Raw genomic sequence first — 15,967 nt, 5'->3', positions numbered from 1 at the left:
GCGTGATCCTCACTGTGCCTGGTTGGAGACACTACAAGATATGGCTGCCAACCGATGTCAGTGGCGTTCTTGTTGTCAGGTTCTATCCAGATTGCCTGAGTGAATGTCTGGAGGTGTAGGCACCTCGGAATGATTGTGGTAAGCTAGCACTAAGTCCCTCCCTCGTCCGCCTTTACTCTTTTCTTTACAATGAGGCTTTCAAATAAGTCGTGGTTGTACGCCAGTGAAGCATCAGTGTTGAACACTGATGTCATGCTGTCGATGATGATGATGACCTCAGCAGTGCCAGAAGAACGTGCGTCAGCGAAGCATCGGTTTTGAACACTGTTATGCTGTTGGTAATACTGATGATGCGGCCACATGTACTGTTGCGCTTATTGGCGCCTAAAGCACCTCCAGAAAAGAACGCTAACAGATGTCAAGAATCGTTAAAGCGCTGTTGAAGAATTTCGCTTACGGCGACGCTCAGTGACGCCGATGGCTCTTGGTGACGAAGAGCTTCTTTCATTTCGTTAAGGGAAGCCAGGGACCTCTCTTTGGTTGTCCTTACGATCCGTTAGTGGGCTGGTTACATGTGCGCAACGCGATATAAACCGATTGCAATAGTCCGCAAGGCCGAAAAACGGTGGAGCTGAGTCGTGGTAGTGGGCATCGGAAACTCACGAAAGACGGCAACTTTATCTTCTACCGGCTTTGTGTCAGGGGAGTCTATCCCATGTCCACATAAGGACAGTATACTACGCCCGAGTTTGGATTTGCCGGTGTTCACGGTGACACTATGTCGTAGACTTTCGAAGAGTTCACATGGTTATGACTGTCATGTCTTTCGAAGAGTTCACATGGTTATGACTGTCCACTAAAATATCATCCAAGTATGGGTGGGCAAAATTCACCTTGCTGACGACGGAGTCGATAAAGCGTTGGATGAATTGAGACATGTTGCTCGAATTAAATGGTGTTCGGAGAAAATCGATGAGGCTAAATGTGTGGTGGCGGCTGTGTTCTCGATATCCCGAAGTGCTATCAGTATTTGGTGGTAAACGCGCACGAAGTCTATCTCTCTGAAGACAATTACCGTAGTCAACGGCCCGATAGGGTCGTGTGTGTGAGATAGGGTACGTGTCAGGAATGGGAACCCGACTGAGTGTCCTGTAGTTCCAACGGACGCCACTCATTGGAGTTCTCCTCGGGGACCATGTGCAATGGCAGTACCCATGCACGTTTGGAGGGGTGGACGATGCTGTCCTCCAGCAGCTGGTCAGGCAAGGCGTCGGGGAATTGCGTTCATCGGAGGACCCCCGTGAGAATAGTGTGTCAATGATATGATGACACAAAGCTTATCTTGCAAGAGTCGCGAGAGACCGTGGAAGCTGTTGAATAGCTCCAGGTATGATTGGCAAATAGGATAAGCTGGCAACACTAAAGGCCGGATGGCCAAGTATGGTGCACGGCAGCAGTACCCGACTTGCGATCCCTATCGAGAAGTGCTCGATGTCGAGCATCGACCAAGAGGCCGACGTGCTCAAGAAAGTCAGTGCCAATGGTACAGAGACGTCCGTGATAATGATCATAGCCATTGATTGAAAGGTTGACCACGGTAGCTCAAAAATCTGACTGCAAGGTCGCACTGGTTGGCTTGAGTTCGCCGGAGTAGTGTAATGTTTGAGACACGTCACATTCCAGCCCCCATCCTGGAGGTCCAGGATATTGTTAGTCTGACCCCTTTCTACGGACCAGTCTGGTATGAGAAACCACGAACGTCACACAGGCAATCTCTAGTATGGTTCAGTATGTCACTGAGATGCACAAACCTTCAACTAACGGTAAGTTCCAAGATGTTCCTGACGGCACGGTCCATTTGCCTTTGGTTTTCCACCGCTTATATATTGCTGTCTATGGTGATGGGTATACCCAGTGAATCCAAAACTGTCTGATAAATGGACAGTAGTGGTGTTTTGGTGTCACTCAACGACTGATTGCTTACACTGCTAGCTGAAGAGATAGTCTAGATGGCTGTTGATAACGACTTCAGATCTTAGTGTCCGACGGGTTTCGTTGACTGCACCTTAGCTGGTCATGTTCTTCGGCATAATTTTTTGTAAAGAAAACAATTTTTTCTCGCATCTTTATTCTTCCAGACGCCCTCTGCTATGCTGTCCCATGGAATGATCCGTCCTGCTTTTCATCGGCTGGCTTCGTTTGCCAAACGGATGTTGTGTGCCGAAGCAGAGCGTACTTTTCGCTTAATGACCAGTTTGTGTAATCTCACCTCTAGTTTTAGTTGAAGACAGCCAGAGAAACAAAACGAACAACAGTAACATGGTCCGACCCATTTACTTCGATGCACAAGCAACCAGCCCCGTCGTAAGCACATTCATTCACTACCTCTCCAGATAGACCTCTTCAGGATCCACGAGTGTTAGATGCGATGTTGCCTTACTATGTCAGTCATTTTGGGAATCCTCACTCAAGAACTCACGCATACGGCTGGGAATGTGAAGAGGCCGTGGAAAATGCACGAAAGGTAACGTTTTTTTACCTCAACACTAACTTTACGCCGTGCAGCAAGTTGCCGATTTGATTAACGCAGATCCGAAAGAAATCATCTTTACCAGTGGGGCCACTGAAAGCAATAACATAGCTGTCAAAGGCGTCTCAGCGTTCTATGCCCCAAAGAAGAAACACGTTATAACTACACAGACAGTATGTGCTTTCAGATCAGTAAGCTGATTATTTTCGATACAGGAACACAAATGTGTACTCGATTCTTGTCGAGCTATCGAAAATCGAGGTTTTGAAGTTACTTATTTGCCAGTGCAGACTAATGGCATCCTAGATTTGCAGGTTAGTGTCAATCTGGTAATCGTAACTCTTGCCCACTAGGTTCTGGAGAAAGCTATCCGACCTGATACTAGTCTTGTCTCTGTGATGACAGTGAACAATGAAATTGGAGTTATCCAGCCAGTTGAAGCTATTGGAGAGTTGTGCCGGAATAAGGGAGTGTTTTTTCACACGGATGCTGCTCAGGCGGTCGGGAAAATTCCTCTGGATGTGAATAAGATGAATGTGAGTTTTTTCTTACATTTTAATCAAAACGGTTTCCTTATTTACACCTTATTTACGGGCTTTCCTTATTTGCACTCCAATCGGGTAGCGCCTTGAGCGGAGAAACGATTCACGTCCTCCGGAAAGGCGTTTCTAGCTGGACGTGGCGCGAACTTACTGACCGGAATGTTCATGGTTTGAACCCAACTTCAGCATCTCGACTGCTTTTGTCTAGGCTTGGGCAACCTGACAGTATCTCAGTCCTCATGCTAAGGAAGCATGGCAGCTAGACACTGAAAGGGTGCCATAGCGGAAAAGTTGCTGTTGTTTTGTTGAAGAATCTCAACGACAGCCTCAAATACCATCATTTAGGAGCCTGTTTTTTCGTCAACTGGCCAGTCCATTTTGCTAGTTTGTAGGTGGCATTTAGACAAAATTCGTTCGTATTACTGACACGGTCATGCTGAGCAATCTTCGAGGACTGGGAATGTTATTATATGAGAGGCACCCTGCTACGTTCTTCATTCTGAATCCAACTTTGAGTATGTCATGGTGGGTCCCATATTGCCTCACGTGGCCTCTAAGCACATGCTGTTCGCATGATTAAAAAATTTCAATCTAACTATTTAGTTTTTTTTTCAGCGGACACCGAATTACAACAGTTTCAGCCGCAACAAATTCGTTCACCAAGGATAAGGAGAATAAGTTTTTTTTTAGCGGACACCGAATTACAACAGTTTCAGCCGCAACAAATTCGTTCACCAAGGATAAGGAGAATAAGGGAACGAGGGCCAAATACTGTAGGCGATGGCCCAATAATTTCATTGGCGTTAAATGTTTTTTGTCCGGTATGACAGGTAGTAAGGGATATGATAAGCTGATCTGTTGAGTGAGGGTGACATCTCTCGAAAGCCATCTGGCATACCACCAGCCGCTCAAATCTTCGGGGGGTATAGCCGCTCAAGCACAGAGAGTCTCCGAAGACCTTACGCCCACAGCGGACCCCGTTTCTGATTCATAAATTAGGACAAATCCGACCGTGGCATTGTACATTCTGTCCTTGACGGTCATGCTTATAACACGTTGGCGCTACAAATGTCGGAGGTTGTAAATCGCTATCTGGGCCTTCCCAATTCCGGAAGTTATATCGTCTTTTACCAGTCCGCCGGGACTAATGCGGACCGGTTCATCTACAAGCGTGAGTTTTGGGTTTGATCTCATTCAATCTTGTAGTAACACTACACTTCATAGGTGAGGAGCCCATACTGAACTGTACAACAGAATTGTTTAGGTTGTTTAAAATAATTTGCGTTTCTGGAAGGTCTGACCCCTAGACAGCACTGTCTTCAGCGTGCTCAGTGCACGTGAGCGAACGACTTGGGAGTATTTCGACCCACGAGGTGATACAGGCAGGTGAAGAAGATACAAACAACATAGCGAAGCCGAAAAGGAAAGGCAACAGAGGACACTTGCTGGAAGCCGCTATGTGGTGAAATCAAGATGGGATTTACCGTGGACGCGTACTCGTCCACAGATCGACTCGTATAATACCTTCATAAGAAAAGGGGCACCCTTCATCGCCGGACACTGTCACAGTTTCGGACGAGTGGCGTAGTCAAAAGCAGATATGGGATCGAGAAAGGCGATCACTTTTGGCCACCTGGAGGAGTGGCGCGTTTCGAACAGTTGTCGCAAGAAATGCTCGATGCAACCCCAACCGCTGTGAAACTGTTTGTTTTTTCGACTCTGACTCTCCCTATAATGGATCAGCCTCCATAAGATGGTGCCACAGTACACTGGAAGCTATGGCAATATACTGGCGCACCGCTGGTTTTCGGATGATGTTCACGCACTTAAAAATAGGAATCACCTTCGAGGAGCTCAACTTTGCCAGTACTCTTTCCTCACTCCTGATACTTTGGCGTAAAGTTGTCAGACTAGACGCTGGGAACTCGCAAAATTCTTGGGAGAGTGCAAAATGCAAGCAATCTGAAGTAATGAAATTGCAAGCTGGACTTCTGTTGCCGATGTCGGACTGATATCGATGTTCCATCCGAGTTGATTTACTCGTTCTCGAGGCAGAGTTGATGAAGGCCAGCCGAACTGTTTTCCAAAGTGTTCAGCCCATCTTTCAATATAACACTTCTGTAAACGAGCTGAGATCCCATCCTTTTTGGCGATAGCTTCGTTACCACCCGCCCTCCCAGACCAGTTCGTCAGATTAACTGGAACAGAGCGCGATTGTTTTTTGTTGCAAAGGCTTTTTTTCATTTCTCGGGCATTTGCAATCCACAAGCACTCTCTGTTAATCCTTAGGCTCCTAATTGTTTGGCGTTCAAGGGAATTGCGTGTGCCGTCACAGTCATTTATTGTTGATATAGTTTTTCTGGCTTTGTTTCAGCGCTACTGATCTTAACGAGATCCGGTATATTCATTGTGATGTGCGAGGGACGTCAGGCAGGCGATTTCGAAAGCTTCCAGCACCTTTCCCAGTCTTAATCCAAATCACCGTTATAACCATCGTACCCGTCAAGTTCTGGGAGCTTCTCAGCCAACCCAACGCGATACTCTTAAGCTATAGTGACGCTTCGCAGGCGATAAACTGGATCGCAATCGCTAACTGGCGTTTTTCCGAAAGAAAGCGAATAGATACATGTGCCCTCACGACGCCGTGATCAGAGTCCAGCGATGTACCCCACAATGTACGGCAAGATTGTATCGAAGCTCTCCACCGGTAGCTGACTGCCACATTGTCAAACTGAGTCAGGGGGCGAGATGGCCGAAGTGGTTAGAGCGCGGATTACTAACCTGAAGGTCCGCGGTTCGAATCCGACCTCCGCCACTCGACTTCCCCTGTCTAGGCTTGGGCAACCTGGCAGTATCCCAGCCCTCGTGCTTCCTTCGGGTGGCATGGCAGCTAGGCACCGGAAGGGTGCTACAGCTGAACGCTTTTGAACGCAAACTGAGTCAACAGCTGGCTCGAATTTGGAGGCCTCCAAGTTGCACTGTATGAGTGCTTGTGTCGGTTATAAACAACGTGTTCAGTATATAATTAGAGCACTCCATTATCTGGGGGGGGGGGCGAAATACCTCGGGTTAGAGCGCGAATTTGCTGAACGGAAAGTTCGTGGAAAGTTCTGCCTCTCGACTTCCCCTGTTTAGATTTGGGCAACCTGGCGGTACCCCAGTCCTCGTTCTTCCTTCGATTAGCATGGCAGTTAGGCACCGAAAGGGTGTTACAGCTGAACGATTTTTTGCATTTTCAGTCAGATGAGCGTCAACCTCGAATCGGTCGCCTAGATAGGCTTCATCATAATTTAGTCACCCAACCTGATCCTTCATACCACCTGCCAGAACCACGGCATCTATGCTCCGGATGACCGAAGCGGGCAAGGCGAATCTCGATTAAAGTTGTCTTTCCCGGCTTCAGAATTGCTGTCCGTTGGATCACATGCTGATACAAGTAAACACCGTTTACCACGTCGAAATGCATTCAGTCCTGGGACTAAGCGCGATTCCCAGGCCGTAGTTACCACGAGTCATTGCATCAGGATCAGCAAACACTAGAAGAATCTGGGTTCGTATTGACCGGTTTGAGATGAACTTGGATCTTGAATGCGTGTTTCGGAGACACAATATTCATCAATCGACGGATAGAACAAGGCCTGAGCAAGGGCTACCCGTTGCTCAATTTAACACAGTGCGGACGTAAATGCCTCAATAAGGATTTAATTCGGCTTGTTTTCCTGGGCAGAATTTTAGATGTGAAGCAACTGTTAGGCGACTGACAGCTAAGTGAGTCAGGAATACCTAGGCGATGGTACTTCCGGGTTGTCCATCCCGAATCATTGACTAAAAAATCTGACCCACAAGAAATTAAGTGGATTTAGTGTTTTGTTTGTAGACCCTGCCCGCAGCCTCTGACGCAAACGTATGACCCACGAGGCGGCAATTAAGGCATTATTGACGGACCCTGCCCGGAGCAGATGACTTAATAGCCTGATCTGCTAGACTGCTGGCTGCTGCATAGCAGGTGCCTTTGGAACCGCATCAGGCTCTTGCTAAGGCTAATTTGTTTTTCTACCGCAATGAATAATCCGCCAGCGGTCACAGTCAACCGTTAGTGGATCGAAGTATGCGCTTTCTAGCGCCAAGTTTTCCAACGTGTTCTTCTTCATTAGATGAGAATCAGCATCGCTGCTGGTCGCTTGGGGAAAACACCTTATTGCCTTCACACTCCCATAACATAGGATTTTTATCCAAGACCTGAAGATGTGGTTACTCGTAGTGTGGAGCTTTCTGTTCTTTGTCGGGCTCCTCCCCGTCGGCCTTCGTGACATGGTTGATGATAGTAGATAATAATGGCTCAGCTGTAGCGCCCTTTCGGTGCCTAGCGTCAGTGCCAATAGAAGCATACACGAGGGCGAGGATACTGCCAGGTTACCCAAGCCCAGACAAGCAGTCAAGATGCCGACGTTGTGTTCGAACCATGGATCTTCCGGTCCGTAAGCTGGCAACTTGACCACTGAGCTACCTTAAGCATGGTTGAACCTGAAGGAACTGAATCCCAGCTAGTTTAGCGCAAAGGATCATCGCAGCACTGGAACCAGACTACCAGGACAATGTGACAACTGACTTGGTACTTATCACACCTACCACGGTTTTGGTTAAAAGTCGGAAAATCCAACTGCCCACCCAAAAATAGCCAAATGTTTTAGTGAATGCATCACATGATTCAACTGCTGACTGCTCACAAATCATGCCTCTGTTTATCACTCAGATTTTAACGGCCTCCTTTATGAAACGCAGACTGTGCAATTTCAGTTTACAGTTGTTGTACCAAGTGCCACTTTCATAGTTACCAGTAGAATTTGCTGCAGTTGCTCACAACTACTGATGATGGACAACATTATAAGATATGCGTAATTTCGAATATTTTCCTACTTACCGAAAGTCATGTCCGTGTTACGACTGTTTGGTTATGTTTATCTTTGGTGTGTTCTTCGAGTTATTTTGTTTCCGAATCCCCTTCCCTAAGATTGATTTGATGTCAATCAGTGGACACAAGATCTACGGCCCACAAGGTATCGGGGCTTTGTACGTCCGTCGTCGTCCACGTGTTCGACTGGAGGCCCATCAGAGTGGCGGGGGGCAGGAACGAGGTCTACGATCTGGTACCGTTCCAACAGCGCTTACCGTCGCTTTGGGAGCCGCTTGCGCACTGGCGAAACAGGAGATGAAGGTACATCTAGACGTATTTCCACCATTGTTATGTGCTTATACTGGGTTCTTCCCCGGCTGCGGTTAGCTATTTTCAACGTGTCCAACCCCTATACTGAGACGTAATGTGTGTAAGCTTTCCGGTCGGGTTTTGGCAAACGTGTTGCAAGTATTGTGGGTGTGCTGTCATAATGCTCAAACCTCTGAATACCACTGGATGTGTTGTTTTTAAAACTGAGCACCTAGAGCTGACGGTTATAGGGTCATCACAGTTAAGCACCATTTTGCATTACTGGTGCATTGCTGTCAGAAGCAATGATCTGAAGTTGGTTTCTTGTTCGTACTGCTAGTCCCTTATAGACAGACACCAGGTGTTGCTCTCAATTTGCCTTCTCGCAAAGCTGTACACCCAAACGGATGATAAAAAGGTCCGGATTCTATCGGTCTACTTGGCCCTCCAGAAAATGATTTGTGTTGTTATCGTGACGCTGAACTCGGTTGCTGTAAGACAACCTTCAGTCTAGATGGGTGTTTTAACGCCCATGCATATTTCTGGAAGACTTGCACTAAACCTTGTTTATCCATTTGTTGTTCTTTTTGCCACAGTATCGTTCAAAACATATCCGCCCTGGTTGTGTGGTAAAGAAACACCAACAGCATTGCTGATTCTCTCGGCAATGGTGAAGCAAGAATTTAATTATACAAGCGCGAATACTGTAGAGACTAAATGGGTACGCATGAAAGTACCTTTACTATCCAAGCGTTGGTGACCGTGAGTATCGGTCAACAAGGCGACCTACAATATCATTGGCTGCAAATTCAGTTTCGTGTGAATCGTGATTGAATGGTTGCCACGAGTTAAACTATGATGACACTTTCACGGCTGCCCAGTAGTAAAGGTAAAATAAAAATCGTTCAGCTGTTGCACCTTTTCGGTGCCTAGCTGCCATGCCACCCGAAGGAAGCACGAGGGCTTGGATACTGCCAGTTTGCCCAAGCTTAGAGAGGTGAAGTCGAGAGACAAAGGTTCGAACCACGCAGTGGAACCACAGCTATCTCGCTCTCTTAGTAGAAATAATTTGTATGGTGGCATTCTTCAGAAATGGGGTATACGCTGTCAGGAGCCGCTGGAATTAAGTACTTTCTCATCAAGAATCCAGATTTCCTAGTTTAGTGTATTCCGATCGTTCTTTGTTTCCGTTCCTACTTGTTTCCTACTTTATATTGATACCCTGCCATCGATTACTGACTAAGTGGTTCAGCTCATAAACCGTTCATCGAAGTACATTGGTTCCAGCTGCTACACCTTTTTTTACCAAAAATAAGAAGAACGAGAAAATGAATGCTACATGCTGGAAGCGACGGTCCAATCGGCTCGCTCATGTCAATCCTTCTGCGTGTCCGATATGGCAACTGTGAAAGCTACGCACTGAGGGCGATAGCTTCGATTCAGAACCGCCATTGGCTGCGTTGCACACCCATATCTATAGGGGTCACTAACCATTGGTTTGTCTTGTCCCGCGGTCCCCATCCGGGCAGACGTGATTCAGGTTCCTGGTCAGGGCTTTCATGCTTCGTTGCCAAACCATGGACTGGTTGTCTCCATCCGATGCAAAGTCAGACGAACAGGGCTCTACGAAGCAAACAGTCCTCTGACATACGATTCTCGTGACCCGACCAGCGTAGCCTGTGGAATGTGCAGTTCATGGTTGTGTATGGTGAGCTCTCCAAGTGCTTTCCTACAAAAAGTGGTGTCAGACAAGGATGTCCACTCTCCCCATTCTTGTTCAACTTCGTCATCGATGAAATAATGAGGCGAACACTGGACGGTTTTCAAAACCCCGGTGTTCAAATTGTTGCTGGCGAGAGCCTTGTCGATCTGGAGTACGCAGATGACATCGCCCTCATCTTTGAAGACCTTAGCGAAGCACAAGCCCTGTTGAACAAACTGACCGCCATCATACCATCATTTGGCATGCGCCTTGCACCTTCGAAGTGCAAAGTCCTGCTTCAGAACGTGCCATCTGCGAACATATCCCTTACAGTTCAAGGAGAACCACTGGAGATTGTGGAAAACTTTACATACCTCGGTAGTTGTATTAGCTCTGACGGAAGTGTGGCTGATGAAGTCAGTGCAAGGATCTCAAAGGCTCGAATCACGTTTGCTAATTTGCGTCACTTGTGGCGTCAAAAAGGCATCTCACTGGATCTTAAGGGTCGTGTGTACCAGGCTACAGTAAGGGCTGTGTTGTTGCATGGGTGCGAGACATGGCCTCTGCGGGTAGAGGATGTGAGGCGTCTTCAGGTTTTCGACCACCGATGCCTCAGAAGCGTGGCTGGTTGTGGGTGGCTACTAGAAAACGGGTATTTGGTTGTGCTACAGGCACCTCAATCCGGGAAAACATCCAGCATCATCGACTGCGATGGCTCGGTCATGTGCTACGCATGCCGAAACACCGTCTACCGAGACGAGTGTTGTTCTACTTGCCTCCTTCAGGATGGCGCCAACCGCGAGGTGGACAGCACATGACTTGGAAGAAAGGCGTGAAAGAGATAACGAAGAGTTTGGCTGTTGGTGTTGTACGCCTCCCGGGATGGGGTCCCCGTGACCCCGTCTGTGCTTGGCTGGAGACGTTGCAAGAAATGGCGGCTAATCGATGTCAGTGACGTTCTTGCTATCAGTTTCTTTCCAGATTGTCTGACTGGGCGGTTGGAGGTGTAGGCACCTCAGTATGCTTGACATGGGCCAGCACTAAGTCCCCTCCCTCACCCACTCCTTTTCTCTTCTCTTCACTGTAGGGCTTTTAATACTGCTCTTGCTGTTTTTGATGATGATGAGCCTGTGGAATGTGACCAGCTGATCTCTCAAGGGATAGTGGAGTTTTCTAGCTGAATACGTATTTCTAGACTTTTCATCTTACTACTTGTCAGCGTTTGACTGTAGTTTTATTGTGAGGTGCTGCAACCGTATTTGTGAACAATATTCTGCTCCTTGCACTGGCAACAGAATATTGTATATCCTAAACTTATGCATCCCACTCGCTTGAACTCTTGTGTGTTCCAGGCAGATTACCAACATGTCAGTGCTCTAAGCAAACGTCTGATAGATGGAATATTCTCACAAACCAGCCACGTGGTGCTCAATGGCGATCCAGAATCACGGTACCCTGGCTGTGTTAATCTCAGTTTTTCCTGTGTCGAAGGCGAGAGTCTCCTCATGGCGTTGAAGAAGATTGCGCTTTCCTCGGGCAGGTAAGTTCGTAACGCTCGTTGTTAGATCGATCACTCGAACATTATTATTCCATTTTAGACTCCATCCAAACCATTAGATTAGATAGGCGATCATTCCAATGGCGTGTGTAACTGTTTCCTTTACTTATCACTTATTGCACATGGTTGCTTCACTAGCACATGAAGGAGGGCGACACTAGTCTGCCGTCAGAAGGCGATCAGACGAAATAACTGGGTAATCGCTATTGATTTCCCCACTCTAAAAACCCGTTTTTGACTCCTGACTCTTCTGAACTCGGTTCCTGCGGAATTCCATGAATCACCCTCAGCGTAACGAATCCTATTCAATTTGGCCGAAAATTTCGTTTTTGAATTGCTTCTTCAAGCCTTACTATCAACTGAGCTCCTGAGACACAACCCTTTTCCAATCCGACAGACGACCATCTACTCTTACGCCAATGAGGTTTTCGCGGTCTGATTGATAAAGGTCCGGAAACGTCCACAGCGTAAATGCATTTTTGGCAGCCTTTTGCTGTTAAATTACCAGAGTCAAGTGTATACCTGGTGGGTATGAGTGTCAAAGCAAGCCACACCGATAACCCCACTGCACGGGATAGGAAGTTTCACTTCTAGGCTGCGCCGAACTGCGTATGCAACCAGCTGAACACCCCGCGTCCAGTATAAACCTGAGGGAATGAGGGCGAAGAGGAAGAAATTTAAAACTGTTCAACTAGTGGCCCGTATGTGTCAACTTAGGTGAACAAAGCTAAATGGTTGAGAAGCATGATGTATGCAGATGGTGATTCGGTCGACCCGACCACTCACAAAATGACCCTAGGCACACATATGCAGCTAATAATCTGCGGTGTTTACAAAAAGTGACTTCTGTCGCTGTTATATGCTTAAAGCTCCGCAATTTCAAGAGACCTTATGCGGTTTATTTCAAGAGGCAATTGCGAGCGGCCTAACAGCTTAACCCAACAGTGTCTGCTCCGGGCAACTTGGTTGCCTGCGTAACCAGTAAGCCCAATCGAGACCACACCCACATAGAGTACCATGGTTAGCGATGGTTTTTATTCGCATAAAACGCTAGTAGCACAAATTGAATGTCATCATCGTTTCAGGTCTTATTGGCTAAAATGTATCAACTCATGTCGTTTTTAGGTGATAAGTTAGCCGTCGTACTTGGTGGTGTCTGCTTCTAGTAGAACAGTGATCTCACGAAACTCGAGGGAGTTTCGAACCCGCAACCCCCGGCTGGTTGGTTGAACACTTAGCCGTTCAGCCACAAGCGGTTGATCGGCGTTGTCGTTAATTCGCACCCGAGAAGCCAGTTTATATGTGTTCACGTGCTATATATTTCGTGATTGAAGGATGTGTGCCCCTATTCACTAAGTGCGAGTTAATTACACTGCTGATTAGCCACTCGTAGACAGGCGGTTGTATTCAACTACTGGCAGGAGGTCGCGGATTCGAGACTCCCTGGAGGATGTAAATGACTGTCGACGCCACTCCACCGCTGCACGCCCACTGGGGAACCTCTAATTCCCGCACTTTTTCAGCCGAATAGCAACATATTTTGCTTTGGATCATTCGATTTTGTCTCTCCTGGCCAACCGATTACGGTCATAGCGTCTCAATCATTGCATGATCACATGATACGTTGGTCTGGATAATTTGAGTAAATAAAATAAAATCGTTCAGCTGTAGCACCCTTTCGGTGCCCAACTGCCATGCCACCCGAAGGTTGCACAAGGGCTGGGATACTGCCAGGTTGCCCGAGCCTAGACAGGGGAAGTCTAGAGGCAGAGGTCTGTTTCGAACCACGGACCTTCCGTTCAGTAAATTCGCGCTCTAACCACTGAGCCATCTCGCTCCAGTAGTGGCACGTTTGTGTTAATATACGTGCTGTTAGCTAGAGCTGATCTTCGGTCACGATTAGTTGTTCGGTTGGGGGGGTCCATTGTTTAGTCTGTTATCCTGTGTCCTAATTTGTCGGTGACTGTGTAACCTTTGAGCTTGGTGTCCCTTGCTCTTGTCCTCTGGTCAATGCTGGAGTGACTCCTGTCTTTTATTTTTCTGGGTTCCTTATCTGATATCTGTTGATTTGGCTCCAAGCATGTGTTTTGGTACGCTAATTGGGGTAAATGACTCTCTTTGGGCATTCCGGCTCGTCCTCTGCACGCAGTAATGCACAAATTGTATCTATACTTCAATGCGCCGCTTGGTCGAATCCATTATGGTGTGCCGTGCTTCCAGGAGTTTTCTGTATACTACCAACCACCGCCTCATGCTTGACAATTTTGTCATCAGTTCATCTTGGAAAACGTAAAAATCTGGGCTTCTGGCCACACCACGGCCAAACAGTTCATCCTCCTCTAGTACACAATTGCGTAGAGAAAACGTCGATGAACGACACTGAGTTTACCATGTTGAACTGCGGCTTAGTCTGCTAATGATGATCCGATGCTAAGGTACCATCTTGTAAGCGCACTTTGAGGTAACGCTTATGAAATCCACACTCTTCACAGAGCTACTGATTGACGTGTCTTCGGGTGTTCACTCGCGGGATCGCTCATAGAATATGTAGGAATTGGTGAAATTCCTCCTGATGGGAGATTTGCTCCCACTAAAGCTCATGTGATCTGGTCTCGCAGTGCGTATCACAAATGTGGTCACTACAAGGTTGTCTGCCAGAGCGAAAGTATCGTGTATTTGACTGGCCACTGGTATTGGTTCTCTGACTATGCTTAGTCGTAGCTATCTGTCTGACTTGTAAAATCTGTGTTCATATCATGTTTTAGTTATGAATTGTGTCCTAGGTCTGTTCACACTTTCCGTTTCAACTAGTGTTATATCTGCTGATTCGTCAATCTGTGGTATCTGCTGCTAACCCGCTCCAGTGCCTAGTGTCGGAGAGAAAAGACTCACAGAAGGGAACACAACAGCTGTATTCCGAACAAGCGAGTGAGTGAGAGAGCAAAAGTTACAACGGCCCCACGCTATTTAAAGGGGACTTTCTGACATTGATCCAGGCTGTCTGATAGGCGTTAGTGATCACCCATCAACATCGATCGTGCCTCTGTGAAAAGCCTGAACGCTGATCACATTCGGTCGTGCTTCTGTGGCCGCAAGAACACTCATCAGGTCTTGCTGAATTGATTGAATGATTGATTGGCCTGGATGCTTGCCGGCTTTCCAGTTGAGCTTTTGGTGGAGCAGTAGGTTCCGGGCGTTCAGAAGTTGATTTCAGGAATCTGACCTTCCTGATAACTAGTTTATTCGCATGGCAAGCTGATTTGACAATCCGGATATGAACGCCTTGCTTTTCCTTGCTTATAGAGTTTGCGTATCTGTGGAGTCCCGAAGTCTTCCACGCGGCCTCCTTTAGTATTTGTTTGACACATTATAAAGTACGGTACAACGCTGGTAATACTGACAGGTAAAATGAAGCAGCTGTTTAATTCCCTCCTATCCGATGTCCGGACCTATCGTATTCCTTTATGGGGTGCCGTTTGCTGTCAAATATGATGTCAGATTTTTGGAAGATGGGTGCTCCAACCGTAAAAGAATGAGTTTATAAATAGAGTCAGTCATTCGAAAGCGTGCTGTCCACGACGAAAATACTTTACTTCAAAGTATCTCACCTTATAGATGACTGTTGCTCGCGCTGTTTTACTTTCGACGACGTTATCTGCACATTATCTGAAATCCAATGATGTTGTGGAATTTCTTTGTGCTTTATCAGACCATTCATATTTTATAAAGTTGCTACTATCAAACCCACTTCCTGCTCGCCTCGTCTTCTTACCCCCAATTTTTATCTTTGCAGTGCTTGTACATCCGCTTCCCTGGAACCTTCGTACGTGTTACGAGCGATCGGAACCGAAGAAGATCTGGCACATTCAAGCATCCGTTTTGGTATCGGACGTTTCACAACAGAAGAGGAAGTTGACTTTACCATCGAGCAGGTGGTACTTCACGTTCAACGACTTCGTGAGATGAGGTAAACACCTATGTATGGATTCTCCTCACCTTCACCCACCATCTGATCCCAAAAGGGATGTTGAAATTCAGATAGCTAAAGCGTGACTTCCTTTGGATTCAGCGCCATACAAGCCACCGCAGTGTAGTCTCTTCATGTCGCTCGGACAGATAAATTAGGATCGAACTCTACCCACGAACTTATAGTCTAAGGCTGATGCCTTAAGCTAAGCAACACTCCAGTAACAACGGGACTTAGTTCGGACTCCCGCTTTATTTAGAAGCATTAAGCTTCTTAAGGTCAAATCGTAGCCCAAGCCACCAAACGATGTGAGGTAAAATGTGGCCACTGGCGGTAAGGAAGTTGAAGACCGTATCCCGTGATCCTGGCAGCATAGTATCCCGCTTTTCTAGAAAGCTCCACTGTTTAGCTGACTGACGGACCTTGCGTGCCATAAGTAAATATCCTCATCTAGAATGGTTTCTT

At 47.0% G+C, this 15,967-nt stretch overlaps 2 protein-coding genes across 2 annotated transcripts in view; both read left to right on the top strand.

Annotated features, from left to right (window-relative positions):
• Window positions 1-10,932, top strand: part of T265_09067 (hypothetical protein) — a gene marked incomplete at both ends in the record, with an annotated part of 15,072 nt that extends 4,140 nt beyond the window's left edge. Inside the window, 8 exons of the mRNA XM_009175046.1 lie at window positions 2,282-2,364; window positions 2,408-2,524; window positions 2,566-2,703; window positions 2,746-2,844; window positions 2,884-3,066; window positions 8,084-8,287; window positions 9,947-10,607; window positions 10,649-10,932. Of these exons, the coding sequence (XP_009173310.1) occupies window positions 2,282-2,364; window positions 2,408-2,524; window positions 2,566-2,703; window positions 2,746-2,844; window positions 2,884-3,066; window positions 8,084-8,287; window positions 9,947-10,607; window positions 10,649-10,932 (1,769 nt within the window). The remainder of the gene's footprint in view (window positions 1-2,281; window positions 2,365-2,407; window positions 2,525-2,565; window positions 2,704-2,745; window positions 2,845-2,883; window positions 3,067-8,083; window positions 8,288-9,946; window positions 10,608-10,648) is intronic.
• Window positions 10,933-11,293: 361 nt separating this feature from the next.
• T265_09066 (hypothetical protein) lies at window positions 11,294-15,506 on the top strand (the record flags this gene model as incomplete). The annotated part of the gene is made up of 2 exons (XM_009175045.1): window positions 11,294-11,517; window positions 15,329-15,506. The coding sequence occupies 2 exons, from the start codon at window positions 11,294-11,296 to the stop codon at window positions 15,504-15,506; spliced, it is 402 nt and encodes a 133-aa protein (XP_009173309.1).
• Window positions 15,507-15,967: the final 461 nt, after the last annotated feature.

This window comes from Opisthorchis viverrini, assembly GCF_000715545.1.
Source record: "Opisthorchis viverrini unplaced genomic scaffold opera_v5_252, whole genome shotgun sequence".
Classification (NCBI taxonomy): Eukaryota; Metazoa; Platyhelminthes; class Trematoda; order Opisthorchiida; family Opisthorchiidae; genus Opisthorchis; species Opisthorchis viverrini.
The sequence above is the reverse complement of the archived record's forward strand: the minus strand, read 5'-3'. Positions and strand labels throughout refer to the sequence as shown.